This window comes from Castor canadensis, chromosome 16 (assembly GCF_047511655.1).
Source record: "Castor canadensis chromosome 16, mCasCan1.hap1v2, whole genome shotgun sequence".
Taxonomy (NCBI): Eukaryota; Metazoa; Chordata; class Mammalia; order Rodentia; family Castoridae; genus Castor; species Castor canadensis.
The window spans coordinates 86,316,855-86,339,030 of record NC_133401.1 but is presented as its reverse complement, the minus strand read 5'-3'; the positions used below and the strand labels follow the sequence as shown (position 1 = coordinate 86,339,030).

Below are 22,176 nucleotides of genomic sequence, written 5' to 3'. Positions count from 1 at the left end.
CAGGCCAGGGTAGGCCTAGAAACAGCCCACACAAAACAGTGCCATTACTTCCTCACCCTACCTGTGACTTACAGAGGACAGCAGGACACCACGTACTCAAGTTTTTCCGTGGCACACAGGACCTGGGTTCAGGGCTCAGGCCTGAAACCTGGGCTGCAGATTGATAGGCCAGCTTCTGCTGTTTAACCCTCTTTTTTTAAAAACTGGTGCTATGCGTGCTAGGCAATTGCTCTACCATTTGAGCCACATCTCCAGTCCCAATTTCTAAGCCTTCTTCCAAAATTTGTACTTTTTCTTCGTTCTGTGAGAGTACATAGATATTTGAGAGCTTAGGAAGTTTTGATCCTGCTGTTCCTTTTATGCTAAAATGTAGCATGACTTACCCATGTCTTCCACTGGTACCTCTGGAAAAGTGGAGTAAACCCTTTCTGTCTAGAGTCATAGTGTTGAATTGCTGAACACAATCTTAGCCATCACTTACTCCTGTTTCTCGTGTAGATTGGGAAGCTGAAGATCAGAGAAATTGGGTGAAATGCTCTGATCATGTATCTTGGCTATTGTGTGATGTAGGTGGTGTAGGCATTGTGTCAAAAATTAGTGCAAGGACTAAAATCACTTATAGTCAAGGTTACTCTGGAAAATTCTTTAAACTGGCTCTAAATATTAAGCACGTGGATTACGTCTAATTCACTACAATTCCTTTTAATCAGGTCCAGAGAAAGGGGAGAGGAGAACAATAGGTGGATGGCGGTGAGTTGAGTGTGCAAGTTCCTCTGATTTGCAGCACCTGAGCTCCAGGCCTTGTGGAGTCAGGCTGCACGAAAAGACAAAGTTTCAGTTGTTGACGGTGCTGGGCCTCACAAGTGTGCTTTTAAGGACATGAGGTCATGCCCTGTTTTCTCAAGCTGTTCTGCTTATTGTTTGTTTCCTGCTGTTTTGGTTTTATTTCTTCCCTTCTCAAATGGTTTCATGTGCCAGCAATTCCCCTTCCATTTACAGAATCGCCACGAGGTGGTGCTGTTGCATAGTTCCAAGCAGCCCCTTGGGGAAGAGGCTCGCAGAGGAACGTGTGTTATGTGTATAAATATGGTTAGCACGACTGCACATGGTTCACTTCTCATTATGGAGAGTTTTAAGGCATTGTCTGCGTCCCTGTTAAAGTGGGATTTTGCGGTGTTGAAAGTTACCTGAAATTAGTGGGCCTTGGGCTGGGACATGAGAACATTTGTTAGAATGCTGCTTATTTTAACAGGATTTGATCTGAACATAGACAGGTATGTCAGTCCATTTCATACATATGAATCTGGTGGTAGGGGACAAGCCGACCGAGTTGATTGCGTCCATTGTGTCACAGATTCTGCGTAAACCTGGCATCAATTTCCGAACTCAGACCCTGCCTCAGCAGCACTGGAGCCAGCCATGCCCGCATGTCTGTGCTTGCTTAGATTTAGTCACATGTGCCGCAGTTTCTAAGCCTAATGCTGTTGGTGCTTAGCTTTCTGTAGGTGGTCGTGAGTTTCAGTTTTGACTCTGTAAAAATTGACAGTTTCGTCTGATTGTGAGGACTATTCTGTAAAGTTATCTACACTTTAATGCCCTCTGTGAGTACCATACCTGTCAGTATAGGAAAAATGGAAATGTGGTCTCCAGCTCTTTTGGGTCAGTGGAAAAAGTGATAATTATGCTACGCTTTTCTAAAAATCACAGTAAATGTTTAGTCTGCGATGTCAATTTCTGCAGGCTAAGTTTGTGGTTTGTGAGAACTGTTGTTGAAGAGAAATTTTAAACCATTTAAAACAGAGGCAGACTGTTCTTCAGAAAGGACGATAAGCTCGTGGCTGGCTTGGTGAGGTGTCTAAGCAATTAAGAGTTTTGAAGTACTTGGCTTTCTGGCCATGGGTTACTTATTTGTCTTACCTCAAATAAGGATGGAAAACCATGGTGGGCTGTAAGTGTGTCAGAGACTTGGTCAAAGGTCTCGGGAAGAACCACAGCATAGCTTCAGCTTCAGGCTGGGTGCCTGGCCAGTGACCCAGCGTGACCCCTGGGCTTTACTTCCTGGCCCTGGCAGGAAGTGAGTGATGCCTCCTCACTTTTGGAGCCTGTTTCTCATCTTTATAGGAATAATAATGCTTGGTGTATACCTCATATCACGTGAGTACTTTGAGGATGTCCACTTAAAACAATACAGACAACACTCCAGAGAAGTTGTAATTCCTTACCACTCCATTCTTGAATTGATCCATCGAGGTGTGTGTGCTGCTTCACTATTTAGCTACCTTGGTATTTTGTGGGAGAAGACGTTTGACTTTATGGACTAGGCATGGGTCAAGTGGAAGAGCAGCTGCCTAGCAAGCACAAGGCTTGCTTGGCTTTGTGACTTGAGCTCCTTTTGAGTTCATTTCTGTCTGAATCCCAAGTGGAAGGTGTCCATTGACAGACGATTGCTGTGTGCAGTGTGTTTTTGTTTTTTTTTTTTGAAAACGTATATAGATTTTACAACTAGCTCTGTGAACTAGTTGTAACAACTAGGGAAAGGGAGGGGCAGCAGAAGTGATCGGAAAAGGAAGTTTCTTGGCAGCTGCCCTTTGAAATGCATTTCTAAAATAGTAAGTTTCTGTAGTTGTATAATCTAAGCAGCTGTATTAAAACTGGCTCTGATCAAGGGCATTGACCTCACACATTTGAACTTAATTTGATCAGTGTTATTTACATACTGAGCTTTGAGATTTGTGCCTTGTAATTGTTTTTAATTTATCATTGAAACATTTCCAGACATTTGTGTGGTGCTGTTGTCAGCACCAGCACTACCTCTTCAACACCGTACAGTTGAGGCTGTGGTATGTGTGTCCTCCTGTTGCTGTGGGAGAGGGGGGAGTTTCAGCATGATAGAATAATGAGAGCCAGGTGTAGGTACTTAGGAAAAATGTTTAATTTTAACACCTCACAGCACTTTTTTAGCTCAGGCAAATAGATCACCTTACTCAGTAACCTCTTTGTCTTCAAACCAGATACTTCCAAGAAATGCAAGGCAGAGGGAGTATGAGGGGTAGCGGGCTACTCTGAGTGCTCAAAATAGTGTGCAATTCTTGTTCTTCTCAAAGCATTTGGGAAGATAGGAGACTTGGGCCATGATAATAGAGGACTTAGCTTTGTGCTAAAACGATATGCAGTATTTCTCTTCAGAAAATGAAGAGTGCTGCTTCGGCTCCTTGACCATTGACATCAGCTGAGGGAACTTGGGGAGAGGAAGGAGAACAAAGGATGACCTTCATTGAGTACCTGCTGAGTGTACCTGGTTCTTTTTGTCTGTTGTCCTCTTAGCCTTCCCAGCAAGGTTGGAGAATTCTTCCCTGTAGAAGAAGAATATTGAGTGTATCTGTCTTGGAGGGTGTTGTACAGAGAACACGATAACCCATTTGAAGTGTTTAGTATCATTCCTGTGTTACAGAAGGCTGAGAGCCAGAAAGGAAAATGGATTTGCTTAAAATCACTCAGGTGGTAGAAGACAAAACCAAGAGTCAAGCCAGGTTATCTGACTTGACAGCTAGCATGTTTTCCACAAGACCTAAAAAGCTGCCTACTAGAAGGAGGAAGCAAATTTAAACCAAAAGAAACAAATCTATCCTCACAGAAATTGTTTATTTGGGCTGATAGCATTTCAAAGAAGAAGAAATGTGTTTACTTATGAAAGATCTTATTGATGACTTAGTTGTGAGCAATTGGGTATGGAGAGAGCCCAAAAAGGACTATAAAAGGGATGTCATTACTGTAAGCCAGTACTTCCCAAGAGTACTTCCCAGATATTCTGCTTCGTAGACAGGAGGGCTGGGAGTTTCTTTTGAACATCAACAACCCCAAATGACTGAACCACAAAGACTTTGCTGTCACATCTCAGACTGACCTTCCAGGCACATGGGAGGTTCACACACAGGTTACGGGGACCTTGCAGCCACTGAGACCTGGAAAGGCAACTATGTAATACATTCTTGTCTTGCCGTTTGTTTCATCTCTTAGAGAGCAGAGGGTTCAAGAGGGGAGTTGATGAGGGGTGTGTTTGTAACCAGTTAAGAAGTAGCAGTGGAATGGAAGTAATGAAGTATGTAAACTGACTGTGTCCTAATACCGAATGTTGAAACTAAAGAGGGACAGAGTCAGTTAAGTACCCAGAACGATAGTCAGGATAAATACAGACTTAGCCTAGGATGGGAGGGATTATGAACTTTGCAACTGACATATAATGTTTAGCCATAGTGGGAGAGAGGCACATATGATTACCCAGCACAGAAGGTGAAAGAAAGGGACACATGGTCATGGAGGTTCACAGGAACGTGGTGAACCTTTGAGCATGGCATCAAGAAGACAGATCCCCTGAAAAGCTGCCCCATATGTTTTAAGTCATGCAGAAGTGAAAACAAAACCTTCAGCTGTTTGGAGAAAAGTCAGAAAGACTGGCGGGATAGTGCTCAGAGTAGATGGTACAGTGGCAGAGACAGAAAGTATTGTCACGCTCACATAATTTTTTTTCTTTTCCCTACTAAGAAGAATGGCCTTAAAGAAGTGAAAGAAAAGTTGTAATCAAGAAAGACATGGAATATATTTAGGAACCCTGTTGTTTACCTGTGGCTGCGATTCTCAGAATCATGGAGCACTGAAGTGATTGAAAGTCAGTGTAGAGTTCCTAGGCGCAGGGTGCCTGGACAGCTGTCTAGCTGCCTGGAGTCCTGCAGTGCCCAGACATGATGGTGTGAAGAGTTGGAGAAGTTGTATTTGCAAGGTGCTGGCTCTGAAACTTGACATTACTTTTCAGCACTGTTTAGCTTCAAGTGTTATCAGCATCTGAGAACATCATGTAGAGTGCATAAACCTACAAGGATGTGTGTATACAGAAAGTTAAAACCTGTTAACTCTTGGAGATGGGATTAGGAATTTAAATTATTTTGCTTATATATAGTTTGTCATCTTTCTGGAATGAACCCAAAGTAGGTATGTTTAAAAAAAAAGGGACAAAAGCAGTTGGTGCCAACACGTAAGTAAGATTGCAAAGATTTTAAATCCCAGCAGGAAAACACAGGAACAGTGCTACGCCCACCTCATTTCAGCCTAGCAGATGTCAAAATGGCAGTGTCTTCATGACACAGTTTCCACAGGCGGCCCTGAGGACTGAATAGAGCAAGCTGGGCTGGACAGTGGCCTACCCAGATGACTATGGAAGTGGTGGCTCAGTGTTGGTACCTGTGAGGATGCATGAAAGCATCAGTGATAGCCGGGACGAAAATAGCCAGTACCATGGGTGCTGTCCTTGGTTCTGACCCATTTAACATGGTATCCTCTTGATGGGATAACGCCTTGCTACATTTGCCTGCTGTGTGGATGGAGCTGTCTCTGAAGGTGACTTACACTAAAGATGCACCCTTCCACTAGTGGTGCAAGTATTGGAGGAATTGTTTTAGTACATGTCTGCAGGGAGAGGAACGAGGTTTTATTTAGACTCGCTGCCACACCTCTGCTGTGATACTGCCATTAGTGAAGGTATTCAGTTGTTGGCAGTGTGACTGTGAGATAATGAGGAACATCAGGAAGGAGAATGTGCCAGTGTCGGTCTTCATCGTCAGACCACAGCTTGATACTGGATCGAGAGCAGGGTAGGAGCGTTATAGGGTATGGTAGTCAACAGTGCGACTGTGCCGTTCTGAGGCTTAAAGAAGACCTTGGTTTGTAAAGCGTTTCTTATTATTTTGTTTTGTTTATTTTAGTTTGCTTTTTTTGAGACATGTCTTGCGAAGTTGCCCAGTCTGGCCACAAACTTTCAAAGCTCCTGCCTCCCAAGTGCTTGAGTTACAGGCGTGCACCACTATATCTGGCTTATAAAGCATTTCTTATGCGTCATTTCATTTCAGTATTTTCACAGTAAGGCAGAGATTATTGCCCCATTTTACACAGATGAAGAGGCTCTGGAAGTGTGATTTATCTATTCCCTGGTCTTGAACACTGAGCTCACTGCTTCCATACTGCTCCTGTTTATTTTGAAAGAGAAGGAGATGAAAGGTTGACAAAAACACATCCAAGCATACTTGACTTTAACTCTTGATATATGGTTTGACCTTTTCTTCTTCACTCTTTTTAACTCCCAGGAACTCACAGAGGGCTGTGGTTGTTGTCAGAGACAGTAAATAGGCAGCAAGCGTAAATTTTGAAGCAAGAAATTTGAGTTTGAGTCCTGCTTCACCACTCAGCAAAGTCTTGAGTGCTTTGCCTCTCTGCCTTATCTGTAAAATTTGCCTGTTAAGGGTTTTATAAGAAAATAAAAGTAAGTCTTTTATCATAATAACTGACAAGTACAGAACTGTCCAGGTCAGTTTTTACACAGAGAACAGTCACCATAGTTGTTTAATAACAAAAGTCAGAACCAAAGTGATCTGGATATGTTCATGTACTTATGTACTTATGCACTTCCACACCTGCACGTCTTTTTATGTTACCCAAGTATTTTACCTGGCTCAGGATGTCTTTATTTCCTTCTTCAAGGAAATGATAGCTGGTACATTCTCATCTCCCTGCCTGTTCCTTTCCTTTTTCTGTTTTGTAGAGCAAGGCTTAGATCACATAGCAGAAAACATTCTTTCGTACCTGGATGCCAGGTCTCTGTGTGCAGCAGAGCTGGTGTGTAAGGAGTGGCAGCGAGTGATCTCAGAAGGGATGCTTTGGAAGAAGCTGATTGAGCGCATGGTGCGCACTGACCCTCTGTGGAAGGGGCTTTCAGAAAGAAGAGGGTGGTAAGTACTCATGTGGTTGTCCTTAAAAAGCATTCTTTGTGACAGCCTGCTTACACATCCAAAGCAATATGCTTGCATGTGTGTTGGCCTGTAAACGGGGGGGGGGGGGGGAGGAAGGAGTGGTCAAGAGTTGGAGAAATGTTAAAGCTTTTAGAATTTCCCTCTGACATGTGTATTTCCTTTATATTTATCACTGTTAGAAGGTTTTCTGTTGTTTGGATAGGTGATGCGGCTCTTTAAAGCTGTGTATTTACACTTCTCCATCTCCATAGGTAATGATACCTTTACCAAAAGATAGATAAGACAAAAGGCAGTATAAGAGTCGAGTAAGGGCACTTGGCAGTTTATCACTGCTTCTGATTGAGGGTATCGGAGGCACAGTGCCAGGATTTTTCAGAGAAAACACATGAACTTGAGTGGAGCTTTACAGTATGCATGTCAGTGGTCTGGCTCAGTTAGCACAGAGAAAGAAAGCTACAGACTGAGGACCACAGGTGGTAAGATTTAGGGTTAGGGCCATGTTTTCTTCATGGGAAGATGACTAATGGGCCTAAGTGAGATTTTTCACAAAGCTATATTACTACTTGTTGAACTCTTAAGAATAAAAGGCTAGATATTGTGTCTTGGCATTCAGAATATAAGAGGCCCACAACAAGCCGGAGCTGTGTATTGAATTAAACTTGTCTTAACGTAAGAATTTAGGTGTCATAAACCCTGCTTTTGGCTGGGGGTGTAACTCAGTGATACAGCACTTGCCCAGGATGCCAAGGCACTGGGTTCTCTCCCTAGTACTGCAAATCAAAGCAAACAAAACAAACCCCAGAAATCCTGCTTTTGAACTATTAAAGCTCAATGCAAGCTAAAAGACGTGAAAGATAGAATGTCTTGTAAACTCCATGTTTAAGTAAAATGCTCTGTTTTATGTGCAAAACTGTAACATCTGTTTGTTTTTATTTGCCAGGGATCAGTACCTGTTTAAAAACAGACCCACAGATGGCCCTCCCAATTCATTTTATAGATCATTATACCCAAAGATTATCCAGGATATAGAGGTAACTACAATTTATCTGTTTTATGGGCTTTTGGGTCTTGTTCTCAACTTTTTATGTTACCTTAGAATGTTCTTTTGTTCTAGAATCATGGAACTAGTAATTTTTAAGAGTTGAGCACTTGGAGTAAATGTCACCATGTACAATAACTTGTAGCTGTTCTTCAGCATAGAGCAAGTCTCTGAGTGTTATAAACTAACTGTTATAAAGCACAAAACACTTCTACAAGACTGCCAGTTAATTTAAACCTTAATCCAAAATCAACTTTTTATTCTGATTTGGTAAATCTTCCAAGATCCAAGACCCAGTTTTTTAGATAAACATAGTTTTACATTTTCGAGTCATCTCTAGAGAAATAGACAAGGTTCATCCTGTTTCTTCTGCACATTATCCGTGATTTTTCATGAAATGGCTTAGAAATTATTTTCAGCAGTCATTAGTGGATTTTATAAGCAAATTATGCTTCTGGACCACTATGGATTTGAATGTAACTCCACCAGACCAGTGGAGATTCACTGAAACATCAGCGATGTCTAATGTGTTCATGTTCTGATGTGTGCAGTTTCATTATGTAGTACCTTTCCTTGAATCAGGAAGAACTAATGTGCAGGCATTTCTCATTAACTCCTTCACATGTGTTCTTGGCTGGTCTCAGTTATTCACTATTTCCCCCTTGGCTAGAAAATGCTGTATCTCCCATAAAGATATACTCAGTTTCCCAAACGTGCAATAATCTTCTCCTTCCTGTGATAGACATAAAAGTTCTTATGCCAAAATTCATCAATGCAGAAACATGTGCTTTTTTGGAGTCCCACCCCACTCTTGAGGCAGATGCGAACTAATAGATCTGTTCTGTTAATGGTAAATCTGAATGTGACTGGAATACCATTATTTAAAAGATAAACTCTTGCCTTGGGTGTTATGCTCTCTTAAATGACCTAGAAAGTAACCTTTTAAGGCGAGTAAAATAACTTAAAACTTTTGCCAGACAAATAATAGAGGTTAGAAATGAATCGCTGCATGGTTCACATTTAGAATAAGTTGCCCGGTAGTGTTAGTGGGTTAGATGTAGTGTGTACTGTACTCTGAGGCTGCATGTGCATGGGCGAGGGAGGACTGTCTCCTATCTCTAGATAGCTCTCCTAAGACATTGCTTGACCTACACATCTTAGAAATGACATACTTTTGGCTTTGTGTGTTTGTGTAAGGGTCACCTGTTTACAGTGTCTCCAGATTTCTTTGAATGACTTCACAACCTCACTTATTTTGAGAAGGGTGCTGTTTAAAGCACCCATTAGTGGACAAGAGCTCTTTCAAGTTGAAGATGATTTTGTCTAGCCCCTGTGACCACTATGGTAATCGATAGGGCAGACTCAGTGTTCTTTGGCAGGACGATATGTGACATCACCTTCCATCACCATTTCCTCGGGCTGAAATAATATGCTGGAGTTAGCACAGAAGGCAAATGTGGAGAAAACCCTGTTTGACATAAAGCCATCATGGTATTCTTCCCAGTGGCTCTGAAAGTGTAGTTTGGGAAAACCCACTGATGGATCACAACACTGTCCTCCAAGGTTCTGTGAACTGTCTCTTAGTTACTTATACTTTGGTGTATCACTAATAGTAACAAAAATAATGACCGCTAATGGAACATTTACCTGTGCCAGATCCTTTGTTTAGCACTTTATAATACATTTTCTCATTGAATAGACTGGACAAACCCCAAAAGGTAGGTCAAGTCCTTACTTAATTAAAGAAACATGGGCTCAAAAAGGTTCCTGTTCTAGGTCTCTCAGCTGGTGAGCCATGGAGTATGGGACCAGCTTTCTAAGCTTCTGTCCTTCACACAAGTTGTTTTGTTATATAGATTACTGGTAATTGTGTTCTAACTGCCAGATAGCATTCTTCCCTGTTTGGAGAGTATACTTTATTCTGTCCAAGGTAGACATGTGTTCCATAGATCAGACAGTTGAGAAACTTGCAGGGCATGGCCCTGCTCATGTGGCTGGTCTGAAGCCCCCGTAGCAGGATGCAATCACTGCAGCACTTTCTCTTGAGCCCTGTAGCACACCATGAACCATCGTGGGTGATCTCAGACTGTTGGGTTTAGTATTAACTACAGGGTACATATTATTATCCTTCTCTGTAATAAGGGGAAGTTGAGACTAAAAGAAGCTTTCAAACTTTCTACATAGTTAAGTAGAAGAGATGGGCTTTTACTGAGGTCTGTCTACCTCTACACTTACAGTTGTTTATTATTTTCAAAGTGGAAAATTCAAGAAGTGAGGGAGAAAGAGGCGTATTGTTTATGCCTGGAGAATTTCAACTTGGTTTTTCTCATCCTTTCTCCAAGTATTTGAATACTCAGCTTCTTGTTCACCTTAGTTGAAAGAAAGCTGAGTTGAGATTACTTGGCCTTGTTGTAGTCCCACTGTGAGAAAGGTAGTTATCTGAAAGGTAAGTCAGCGCCTGGAAGGCCATGAGGCATGTGTACCTCTCCTTTCCCAGTTGCCCACACACTGTTGCAGTCTGTTTTCCTTTATAGTCTACAAAGCTGCCAGTTCACAACACCTTTCCCTGTTTTTCCTTCTTTCTCTGCCTTGACAGTGTGGTTCAGGTGCTGGCTCCTGAAATCCATCCTTCCCAGATTTGAATCTGAATAGCACAAAGGAAATGTTCACTTCTGAACTTTGCTCTCCCACGCCAACCCTCCAGAAATTGGCCACAGTTTAAGGAAAACGTAGACAACCTGGCTTAGTGTGGCTCCTATTATTCAGGAAGTGGGGTTGTGAGAAATGAAGTCTGGGGAGAATAAGTATTTTTAGCCTTCTGCAAAGTTCCTCTCGCCTGGTGTTCTTGCCACACACAGAGGGCTTGCAGGAAAAACTGAGACTCTGTCCTAAAAGAGTCAGCCATCTTCTCCTTTGCCATCAAGGCACCATTATCATTGTTATTACTGGTGACTTACTGCTAGGCACTTGGCTAGAGTAATTTGACTCTCAGATTATGGGAACAGATCCTTACTCCTCATAAGCTCTTTTCACTCTCTGCCCCCAGGTCTGTTTACATAGAGATGGTGTGGCCTTAACAGACTTAGAGTTGTGGTGCTCTAAAACTTAGATTTTTCTCTCTTGCCATTTCAGAGCAGTGACAGACTCCTTCATGCTGTACACCTTTATCATCTCTTTACTGACTGGAGTCAAGACTTTGAAGTGCTCTTCTTGGATCAGACCACTGAGAAAATGATGATGTGTTGTGTCATACCTTTTCATAAGCCACATTATATTTAGGAAAAGTGGGGAGCTCTTTTTGTGGTTTGCAAACTTGATATTCACATTGTCCTGACCAGTAAATGCTGGACTTGCCCACCCACCCAGTTGTGTTTAGGCTTCTAAAAATAATGTTATTCCTCCATGCTTGGACATCTGTTTTCACTCTGTCGCCAATTTAAATGTGCTGTCTACTCTGTGTATCATGGCTACTTTCCCAGTATTTTGAAAATTTGTGCAGGGTAAGGGGGATTTTACAAGTTCTCAGAAACACAAAATACTCCCCTACAGTAGCTGCACCATGTGGTGGCGAAGTGGAATGGCAGGTGTCCTGTGCACCTGTGCAGGCCTTGCGCTGCTGCTGTTGATACAGGACAGTAACGAGTGGAGTTCCATCGGAGGCTTTGCATCTCTCTGGAATGATTAAGGAGTGCTCAGACCAAGACAGTACTGCCTGGCAGTTTGCAGGTAGCAGCCTGTTCTGGGCAGTGTTCTGAGAAGGCACTGTGCGGGGCACGTAAAAACGTGATCTTAATGATCCTTACAGTAGCTTTGAGGGAGTAGGTGTTGCTGTTCCCGTTTTTACAGGAGACAACTGCCACTCAGGCAATTGAATCGTTTGCCAAAGCTGCAGTTTGACCTAGGTGTTTGCTGCCACAGTAGGCTGCCCACCAATACAAGGGTCTAGTTCATGTAAGAGTGAGGTCCTTAGAGTTGGTGCAAGAAGTGCTGCTTTCAGATGTGGGTGGCCAGGGATTGAGGAGAGGCAGTCTCAGGACTCCCTGATCTGATCCCAACAAACTTGTCTTGTCTTGGGGTTCAGGAACGTAATGAGCAGAGACTTTGATGGCTGACCCACCAAGGGTTATTTGTAAACTTTTTCTTTTCAGATTCAGAAACATCTTTTAGAAAGGGCTCCTTGTAAGTGTTGAGAGGTCCTGCTGTATAACTCCTGCTTCTTTGTTTTCAGGGTTTTAGGGCAATAAAAGATTGTGACGGTCACTCAGCTCTAGAGCTGTGGAAAAGCTTGAAGGAAACCCTCCTCGCTTCTCTTTAAATGGAAAAATTGTCAAGCTCTACGGAATAGTAAATGTGCCTTTTCTATTTATTGAAATACAGAGTGACTCAGTGACATTTTAAAGCTTTTTTTGGGTGGCACTTGGGTTTGAATTCAGAGCCTTGGGATTGCTAGGCAGGCACTGACTATTTGAGCCACACCCCATCCCTTTTTTGGTTTGGTTATTTTTGAGATACAGTCTTGCATTTTCTCCTCCCCGCCCCACCCCCATCCTGCCCAACCTGACCTGCGATTCTCTTAGTAATCTTCCCACTTAACTGAGATGACAGGCATGCACCACCATACCCAGTTTTGTTGTTGTCGTTGTTGAGATGGGGTCTCACTAACTTTTTGCCCAGGTTGACCTCCAAAATGTGATCCTTCTGATTTCTGCCTCCTCTAATTATTTAGGATTATAGACATGAGCCAACTTGCCTAGCAATTGTGTATATTTTAAACCTAAGAACAGCTTTGTGAATTTTTAAAACAACTTATATATAACGTAAGCCATATTGTATATTCATCTTTGTAATACTTTGAGTTCATATGGAGCCGTACATTCTGCATCAACTCTGGTGTCTCCCAGAGAGTGTCACCTGAATGTGGGAAACTACTGCCCAGCATCACTGGCAGGAAGTAGACTTGTATCAGTAAACCTTGCCTCCAAGCCAGCATCTTCCTGGAGTGTGTTGCATACCACGAAGATGACTCGGTCACTCTTTTTCTCAATGATTCCAAGCATTGAGTTCACTTTAAGTTCTTTATATTCTGGATCCCCTTTTTTAAAAAAAGCTGCTTATATAGACAGATGTGATGTCTGCCTTGATAGAGGTAGCAGAGGTGGGGTAGATTAATTCTTTTGGTTCTAAAATGTGGTTTTATGTGCCTGACATTGTACCAACTCCCTGAAGACGATCCAGGCTAGGGAGTCCTGACGTGGGGCAGATGGGCTTTCCCTGGCTCCAGGCATCTCCATGGTACCCACACACCCTCTGTGTGGCTGTGTGTACTTCAAGGGTACGGGTGTTTCCAGGACCTTCGTTAATCACTGAGACTTCCCTTTTTAAGTGTATGTATATCAGTGTCTTCAACTGCCCGTTTCTTTCTCAAAAAATGTGGACAACACTTCCTGCTTCATGGGTTCCACATCTTCAGATTCAGCAACCTGCAGATCAAAATTATGTAGAAAAAACTTGCATCTGTACTGAGAACATACAAAGATATAGATAGATAGGTAGGTAGATATTGGTCGTTATTCCCTAAGCAGCACAGTGTCACAGCTATCTATCTAGCGCTTACACTGAAAGTATTAAAAGTAGTCTAGACAGGGTTAAAGTTTACAGCAGTACATGTGTAGGTTACATGGAAATTTTGTGCTACTTTATGAGACACTTGAGCACCTAGATTTTGGAATCTGCTAGACTGGGGAGCCAGTCCCCCTGGGGTGCTGAGGGAGGATTGTGTGTGCCCTGCATAGTGGCAGGGCAGCTGATGTCTGGTACACAGCATTCAGGAAATTTTAGCTTTGTTGAGAGTACAGAAGAAACTTTCATCAACGTAAGAGGAAGTACAGTTGTTAGATGTCAGGAGAGCCAGTTGTTATCTGTTTGTTGTGCGCACAGATGGATTTATCTCCTTTCTTCACTGAACAAGCAATTAACCTGTTAGCTGTTCCTTCCAGTTGTACCCTAAGCTGAGTGTAACCAGTTATTGTTGGCCTTGTTGTTCTCTGATTTCAGGGAACAGGAATTCAGACTTTGGTTGTTCTTAGTAGAGGCTTTCTGTCTTTTGATCCTAGAAAATCCCTCGTCTCCACCCCCAGAGGCTGGGTCTGATTGTAGTCTGGGCATAGCCTCTTTCTCAGTGACCCTTTTCAGGCCAGAGCACTGATGCCTAGTCCTGTGGATGAAAAGTTTTGCACTTGCCTAGCACTGATAGCTGAACTGTTACTGATGTTAGTGTTCTGTGCTCATGGCCTCACCACCTTTCTTTTTGGGCATCCACAATGGTAGCAAAGGCCTTGGCTAGATCAGAAAGAACTGGTTGTGATTTCCAGCTAGGCCAGTCATCAGTTTTGTGGCCTCAGGCAGGTTAAACTGAACTTCTTTCCAAGGTTATTGCATTGATCTTCTAGCCAAATAAATTTAATTTGAAGTACAGATGTTCCTTGATTTACGATGGGGTTACATGGAACTGAATACATTCAGTTGAGAATGCATCTCACACACCTACCTAACCTACCAAACCTTTGAGCCTTGGGCACTGTGCACTAGAGTTTTAGTTGTTTCTCATGTGATCCAGTGGCTGACCGGGAGCTGTGGCTCACTGCTGCTACCCAGCATTGCAGATAGCTAGCCAGGAAAAAAAATTAAAGTTCAAGTACAGTTCTACTGAGTGTATTGCTTTTGCACTATAAAGCCAAGAAAAATCCTAAGTCTAACCATTGTCATCACAGGCCATCGGATATCTAGTTCTGGGTATCATGTACCTAGATACTAAAGAAATGCCCTCTCCCTTTCCCTGTATCTCTCCTTCCCTGCCACCACCCCTTCCCTCCCTCCCTCTCTCTCTCTCCCCTTCCCCCGCCTCATTTATGTTGTTTGTTTTTATGTTTAAGATAAGGTCTTACTATGTAGCCCAGACTGGCCTTGAGCTCGCCATCCTCCTGCCTCAGCTCCGATTACTAGGATTATTGGTGTGCTCCACCATACCTGGCTCAGTGCCTCCTTTGAATGCAGATTTCCTGTTGCTCTTTTTATGCTCAGTGCTTACACAGTACCTGGAATGTGTTAACATTTCAGTGGATGTTGCATGAATGATGAAAGAATGAGAGTCTGGGCCGAAATGTGCCGTTCTTACCGTAGAGCGACTTTAGTGTGGTGGGAGATTAAAAATGATACCAGTTCTTTTATGTAATTGGCATGTACTAGTTGCACAGTCTCTTCTCTTGATGACTGAGGCTGTGCTTTGGTTGGATACGACATTGTCAGGATATGCTTAATGACGGTAGAAGTCTTTTGCCAAGTATTTTAATTGGCATGAGGGAGTGACCCAAGGAGTTATTATTTATTTGTATGTTTTGGGTGCAAGCGACATTCTTTAAACATATTGAATTCTGTCTAGGGTATTTCAAACCTAACCTAAAACTCATTGGAAATCCTATGATACTTGCCAGATGGGTAGGGAAAGCTTGAGACAAAACATTGTTGGGCTAATGTCTTATTGGAAAAGAGCATGATTTCTGTCCGCAGCCAGCCATGCAAACCAGGATTGGGTGTCAGTGGCGTGCTACTTCTGGAGGCAACACCAAATCCCAAAACCTGACAGAATAGTCGATTCACAAAACCTCATCTTCTGCCTCTTTTTCCCCTAGACCATAGAATCTAACTGGCGGTGTGGTCGACACAACCTGCAGAGGATTCAGTGCCGCTCTGAAAACAGTAAAGGCGTCTACTGCTTACAGTATGATGATGGGAAGATCATCAGCGGCCTGCGAGACAACTCCATCAAGGTGAGTGGCTACATTGCACATTGTCCTCAGGGATGGAGGTGGTCCTCTCACCCCTTCCTGCCATGGCAGCTCCCAGTGTGGCTCAGGAGAACCAGAGCCAGACATGTCCCTATATCTAGAAAAGACCTCTTGTCCTCTCTAAAGAGAAGATACCCCACCACAATGCCACGGGGACCTTGATGACTTTGCTAGCTGGGAGAGTACTGCTGGTTTCCTGGAAATCAGTTGGTGCCTTTTATTGATTCTGAGAAGGGATTGAATGACGATGATAGAAAAAAAGCCAAAGGTCAATTTTTTCCCTCACTTTTCAGTAGTAAACTGGATTATCTTCTGTGTTTAGTCTGTTTGACAGCTGATGTGACAGTTTGTTTTACATTGTTTGCATCTTGTTTCCTCACATTTAAGAAAACATTGAGGGTTTTAAAGATAATTTATATGCAAGGTTTATAGCCAAAACAATAGCTCTGTTCTTCAGCCCCTCAGATTCTGCCATGCTGACCCTTTGAAATCACCTCCCCACCCTGCCCCCATGCCCTGGAAGCCAGTGATCTTTTTTCTCATCCCTACAGTTTTTTGCCTTTCCCAGAATGTGTGGATTTACATAATATGTGATTTTGGCTTCTTAAACTTAGTGCAGTGCACTTGAAATTCCATGATGTACTGTATTTCCCAGTAGTTCCTCCGCTTCTTGCTGAGCACATTCCATTTCATTGGGCACACCACAGTGTGTGTAAAGGACATTTGTGTGTTTGTGTGTGCCATTTCTCACACTTGTAAGCAACACTCTAGAAATAGTGCAGGGATCTCGCTCTCTAGGAGCACAGGCTGTCGGTCCACTTGGGCAAAACCATGGGGTATTCTTGGGTTTGGTGATGAAGTTTTAGACATAACACCAAAAGCATGGCCTATGAAAGGGAGAGCTGATAAACTAGGCTTCCTTAAAATTAAGTATTTCTGCTCTGTGAGACACTGTCAACAGCACATGACAAGCTACAGACTATAAAGATACATCTGATAAAGGAGTGTTATCCCAGGCATGCAAAAAACCTTTAAAATTGCAACAATTAGACAACAAATACATTAAGAAAAATGGGCAAAGACCTTAATAGACACCTCACCAGAAGGGGTGTTCACCCAGCACATCATCATTTGCAAAGATTCTCCACACCATAAGTCACGAGGAAAAGGCAGGTGCGACAGACAGTGACATCTCACCTCGTACCATGATCTGATCACTGACGATGCCACATGTGTGAGGACAGAGCAACAGGACCCCACTTATTTCTGGTGGGGATGCATGATGATTTAGCACCATGGAAAGCAGTTTGGCAGGTCTTTGAAAACTAGGCACCCTGTCCATCTTGTCACATTGCAGCTGTTTGATATTGACCTCTTCTTGTCTACTGTAACACTAGCACGTTTCACTGATTCAGAGCCCAAGGTGTGGCACCAACATTGGTGGGAATGGGATGCTCTGAATTACTCTCTCTGGTTGATCTTGTCTCAGTAGATTTGGGATAAAAGCAGCCTCGAGTGTTTGAAAGTGTTAACAGGACACACAGGCTCAGTCCTCTGTCTCCAGTATGATGAACGTGTCATCGTAACTGGCTCTTCAGATTCTACGGTGAGGTGAGTGCTCTGGGTTCCGCACTGACCTTGATACCTATCCATGAGGAGACGGAGGTGGAACCCTCTTCTGGTACTGGTGTATACTACGTGTATGTTTTTACTTGCTGTATTTCAGGGCTGTTTTTGATGCAGATGTGTTTGAGCAGTGTGGGCGGGAAAGCTCATTTTCATTTGAGATGTCTTCTTCCCCTTGCCATGTGTTACAGAGATGGCAGCTTGGTTTCTCCTCGTGGGAGCCTGTGGTCCAGAGCAGAGAGGAGGAAGGTAGCGGTCTTAAGAGTGTGGCTAGTGTCAGCTGCAGGTACTGGAGGAATCATAGCCTTTTGAGGGGCACAGGGACAGTGAAGGGACATAGGGATGGCCAGGGAGTGGGTTAGATATGTCATATAATGCTACCCTGTTGAGTTCTCATATCAGCCTCTGTAAGTAGGTAGACACCATCTTCATTTTTAAAGATACATTAGGAAGCCAAGGCCAGAGAGGTTAAATAATATTTCCAGACTCGCACAGTCAGTACATTTTGAACCTTGAATTTATATTGAACACAAGACTATGTTTTCCAGTGGTAAGGCTTTAGTGTTTAGTTGCCACTCAAGTTGGAGAATGAGGTTACAAGTGGCAGTCAATGTCTCATTGCATCAGGGAAGCAGTGCCTGCTTGAGGGCCCCAGAACCACAAAAGGAGCGTGATTGAGATCTGCTCTGCATTCTGGGACTAGCACATTCCCCATGCCAGTGACCTGTGGGGTGAGGTGGACAGGTCCACAGAGCTAGAGGCATGCTTGTGGCAGCGTCTCTACTGGACTTCAGTGCTTGGAGGAGTGGGTTAGAAGGAAGTGCCTCTTGGCTGACACGGATGCTTGCAGAGGTTGACTGGTTATAGGCATACAGAGGAGTTGAGAGCAGTGGCTCAGTCTGTCCCTCCCCCCTTTCTCCACGAGTTAGTTTTGGTTACTACTCTCTTTCCACACTCCTGGCTCTTTCTGAACCCCTGCCACCACACATTCCTGCTGTTCCCTGGCTCAGCCTTTGGAGTCAGAATCATTTCTCCTCTGCCCTGTGTGAACTTGGCCTCTTAGGAGATTGGAGCTGCAGAAAAGATTAACTTTTCCAGAAGGTCTTCCCCTAAGACCCCAGATCTCAGGTGTGAAGCCATTGGGAGACTCTGGCTTGGTCTGTAAGGCACTGGGGTGAAGAAATGGGGATTGATGAGACACCATGACTTAGAGTTTGCACAGGTTGACCTCCAGAGGTCAACAGGAACCTTATGCTTGGGACCATCCTCGATTCCTCAGCTGCCAAGCCTCCTCCCTCCTGTCCTCACAAAAGAACACTGGGTCATCCCATTACACAAGCCTGCAGACACCATACCTGAGTTTTAAATAAGCCTGAGCAGAGCCAGAATTAGCCACTTCTCCAAAACCATGTCAGCAAATAAACAAGTTGCTGCTGTCTTCCCCGCTACCAAAAATCATGTAATTGTGTACACTAAGACTGGACCCACACAGAGCTTAGCCACCATAATCTTTCCGTGACTGTCACAGTAATGGCACGCCGTGCATCTCTGCTCTCTTCTAGAGTCTGGGATGTGAACACGGGTGAAGTTCTTAACACGTTGATCCATCACAATGAGGCTGTCCTTCACTTACGCTTCAGCAATGGACTGATGGTGACTTGTTCTAAGGACCGCTCCATCGCTGTGTGGGACATGGCTTCTGCCACCGACATCACTTTACGCCGTGTCCTGGTTGGCCACCGCGCTGCTGTCAATGTAGTAGACTTTGACGATAAGTACATCGTGTCTGCCTCTGGAGACAGGACCATCAAAGTAAGTGTGCCTGCAGTCAGGACCTGCCTGCTCCTGGCACTTGAGTAATGGAGACAAAGCACAGGTGGCTTATAGTAGCCAAGGGCCAGGCGAAATCTCAGTTCTCATAGCTCTCGAGACCCTCCCACCCACATGCTTCTAGGGTCACAGGCCAGGCAGGAGGAGCCCTTGGTCTAGAATAGAGAGCAGCCCTCAGTTTCACCAGTGGCATTGTGCTGCACTAGGACCTCCCACAGCCAGCTCACTCCACCCTCCGAGGCAGGTAGTGCCTGCGTTTTACAAGTGTCCCTCGGAAAGAGAGGAGGTGTGCTAAGTAGTGCAGACCTCAGTCTGCTTTGTTCACTTAATTTTGAGAGCTTGCAGTTCCAAAGACCCTGGGCTAGGCGCCAGAGAAAAGAGGATGTCCCCGCCTTCAGTAATTGGCTTGTGGTACGAGGGGAGGCAGACATGCAGTCCAGGATGCAAAGGATATGCACTTCTGAGTCTAGCATCCACATCAGCCTTTTCAAATACTAGCTTTCTTATTTTTATAACGACTTTACTGAGGTACAGTCTCTATGTCGTGAGCATGGAAACTGCATTTCAGATGTACAATTCAGTAGCCATGAGTGCATTTCCAGCAGTGTGTGACATCGCCACCCTGCAGTTTCTGGACATTTTCATCATATTTTTATCTAGGACACCTCAGGCTCTTCCACACCCCCAGTTGCCAGCAATCCCAGTCTCCTTCTGTGTCTGGATTTGCCTATGTGCTGTTTCATATAAGTGGGATCCTACAAGACACGGCCTTTTGTGTCTGGCACTTTTTTTTTTGTTTTTAAAGTAAAAAACAAAAAGAAAAACACCTACACTTAATGTTTCCAAGGCTCATCCAGTGCACTGTGGCATGCATCAGTATTTCATTGCTTCTCATGACCAAATAAAATGCCATTGTGTCTGTGGATGTGCCTCATCTTGTTTATCCATTTCTTGATTGATGGATTGATGGGCTAGTGTGAATAATGTTGCAATAAACATTTATGTACAAGGTTTTTGTGGGATGGTAGCTCTGTGTTTAACATTTTGAAGAGCTGCCAAACTGTCCCAAAGTGTCTGTACCATCTTACAGTCCTGCCAGCAGTGCATGAGGGTTTGAACTTGCTCTAAGAACCTTCTTTTAATGACAGCACCAGATAGTGTTCTGGTAACTAGTCCCCCAAGTCATGGACTGTGTGGTGTCAGTCCATAGACCACTTAATGTGAAAGCTGAGCTGCTAGGATCGTATGTATTAACTTAATCACACCTCATACCACCTGTGCAAGAGCAGAGCCTAAAGTCAGAAGGGTTTACCCTACCACAGTGGACTCTTCTTTATGTCAGCCTCACACTTTCTCCACATCCTCGCCAGTGCTTGTTGTGCTCTTTTTTGTTAATTAGAGCTGTTCTGATGATGTGCAGAAGTACCTCTGGCTTGATTCTAGCCATCTTTTTATGTGCTTACCTACCACTCGTATACCTCTCTGGAGAAATGTATTAAGTGATTGGGTAGTCTGTCGTTTTGTGGTTCAGTTATAAAAGTTTGTTTTTAAATACTTGTTCTGGATCTGAGTCCCATATCAGATATGTGATACTGATTTGCTCCCATTTGTCTTTTCACTTTCTTGACGGTGTCTTTGAAGCACAGATGACTTTAATTGTGACGACACCCAGTTTGGTTTTTCTTTGGTTTGTGATGTGTAAGAAACCCAGGCCACAGAGGCTTGCTTCCCTGTGCTCTTCTAAGGGCTGCTTCAGGTTGTCCATTTAGAAATAAACATTTGTTCGTGTGTAGGGATCCAGTTTTTTTTTTTTTTTTTGCATATAAATATTCATCCCATTCCAGCATAGGTGCAGCTGGTACCGTAATTCAGGGTACTTCAGTTACTCTGTGTCCTTTTATTTGGTTATCATATATCAAATGTGAACATCTAAGTCATGCAGATAATGTCATAGGAGAGGGTATTACTTATTTCACCGACAAAGTATTAGGAGTGGTACAGTGAGATAAATGGAGCTGGTCAGGACCCTGCTGGAAAGAAGAGAACCAGTCACATTAGGCATGACACATCAGCTGCAGTGAGAACATACAAGCTGGCAAATAAATGCCTACAGCATCCCGGAGGTGTTCTGCTTGTGAACATTCCAAAGTCCTGAGACTTCGAAGTCCTCTGTATTTTCATTCCACTTTTATCTCTCAGCAGCCAGTTTTTCTCCAGCTTCCAACTTTGAGTTGTATTTGGGTTATTCTTAGAAGTCAATGCTGTCTATCTCTTCCTCTGGGTGGGAGGACCTCCCGTGCCCATCTTACACACCTGGCTGTTTATCATCAGGTCTGGAGCACCAGCACCTGTGAGTTTGTCCGCACTCTGAATGGGCACAAGCGAGGTATCGCCTGCCTGCAGTACCGGGATCGGCTGGTCGTTAGTGGATCATCAGACAATACCATCAGGTGGGTAGAAGTTGGTGTGTGACACGCAGGCTTATTCTTCCCAGGACGTCCATTCATCGCCTACTCCAAAGACTCAGGCGACTCATAGTGAACGGGTTGGTTCACATAAGAAAACTGTAGGAACTCAGTGAGTCTGTTTGCTCTGCAGTTCAAATGGGGGAACTGTGCGCCCTAGTGTTTTCCAGGATCACTTCACACCAGAGCCCAGGAAGCACTACACCAGCTCTTTTGGGAGCCGCACCTCCTTCCTAGCAGGCACAGACTTTATTTCTCTCCCTCAAGACACCACTACAAAGTCATCCCTCCTGCTGGCTGTTCTTCTGCCTTCCTTTTCTCTTTCCAACACTCACTCTCCTTGCTTTTCAATAAATGGGACTGAAAAACACCCTTTGTATTTAATTATCTTGTCATTTTCCACCATTCCATCACATGGAATATTTTTTACAGAAATGACAATAAATGTGCTTATAACCAAATTGCCTAATGTTTGGGACAAATAAAAATTGGGTTCAAGATTTAAAAAAAAAAAAAATAGACAGCAACAAAAAAATTATTAACTGCTGAAAGTTTTCTTTCCTCCTCTTTTTAAG

The 22,176-nt window shown here is 43.6% G+C and overlaps 1 protein-coding gene across 8 annotated transcripts in view; it reads left to right on the top strand.

Moving 5' to 3' along the window:
• Window positions 1-22,176, top strand: part of Fbxw11 (F-box and WD repeat domain containing 11) — a 102,509-nt gene that overhangs the window by 71,544 nt on the left and 8,789 nt on the right. For all 8 annotated transcript variants that reach the window (XM_020180305.2, XM_020180306.2, XM_020180308.2 and 5 more), the window contains 6 exons: window positions 6,590-6,776; window positions 7,738-7,828; window positions 15,525-15,662; window positions 17,173-17,291; window positions 18,869-19,118; window positions 21,468-21,586. In XM_020180305.2, coding sequence (XP_020035894.1) covers window positions 6,590-6,776; window positions 7,738-7,828; window positions 15,525-15,662; window positions 17,173-17,291; window positions 18,869-19,118; window positions 21,468-21,586 — 904 coding nt within the window. The remainder of the gene's footprint in view (window positions 1-6,589; window positions 6,777-7,737; window positions 7,829-15,524; window positions 15,663-17,172; window positions 17,292-18,868; window positions 19,119-21,467; window positions 21,587-22,176) is intronic.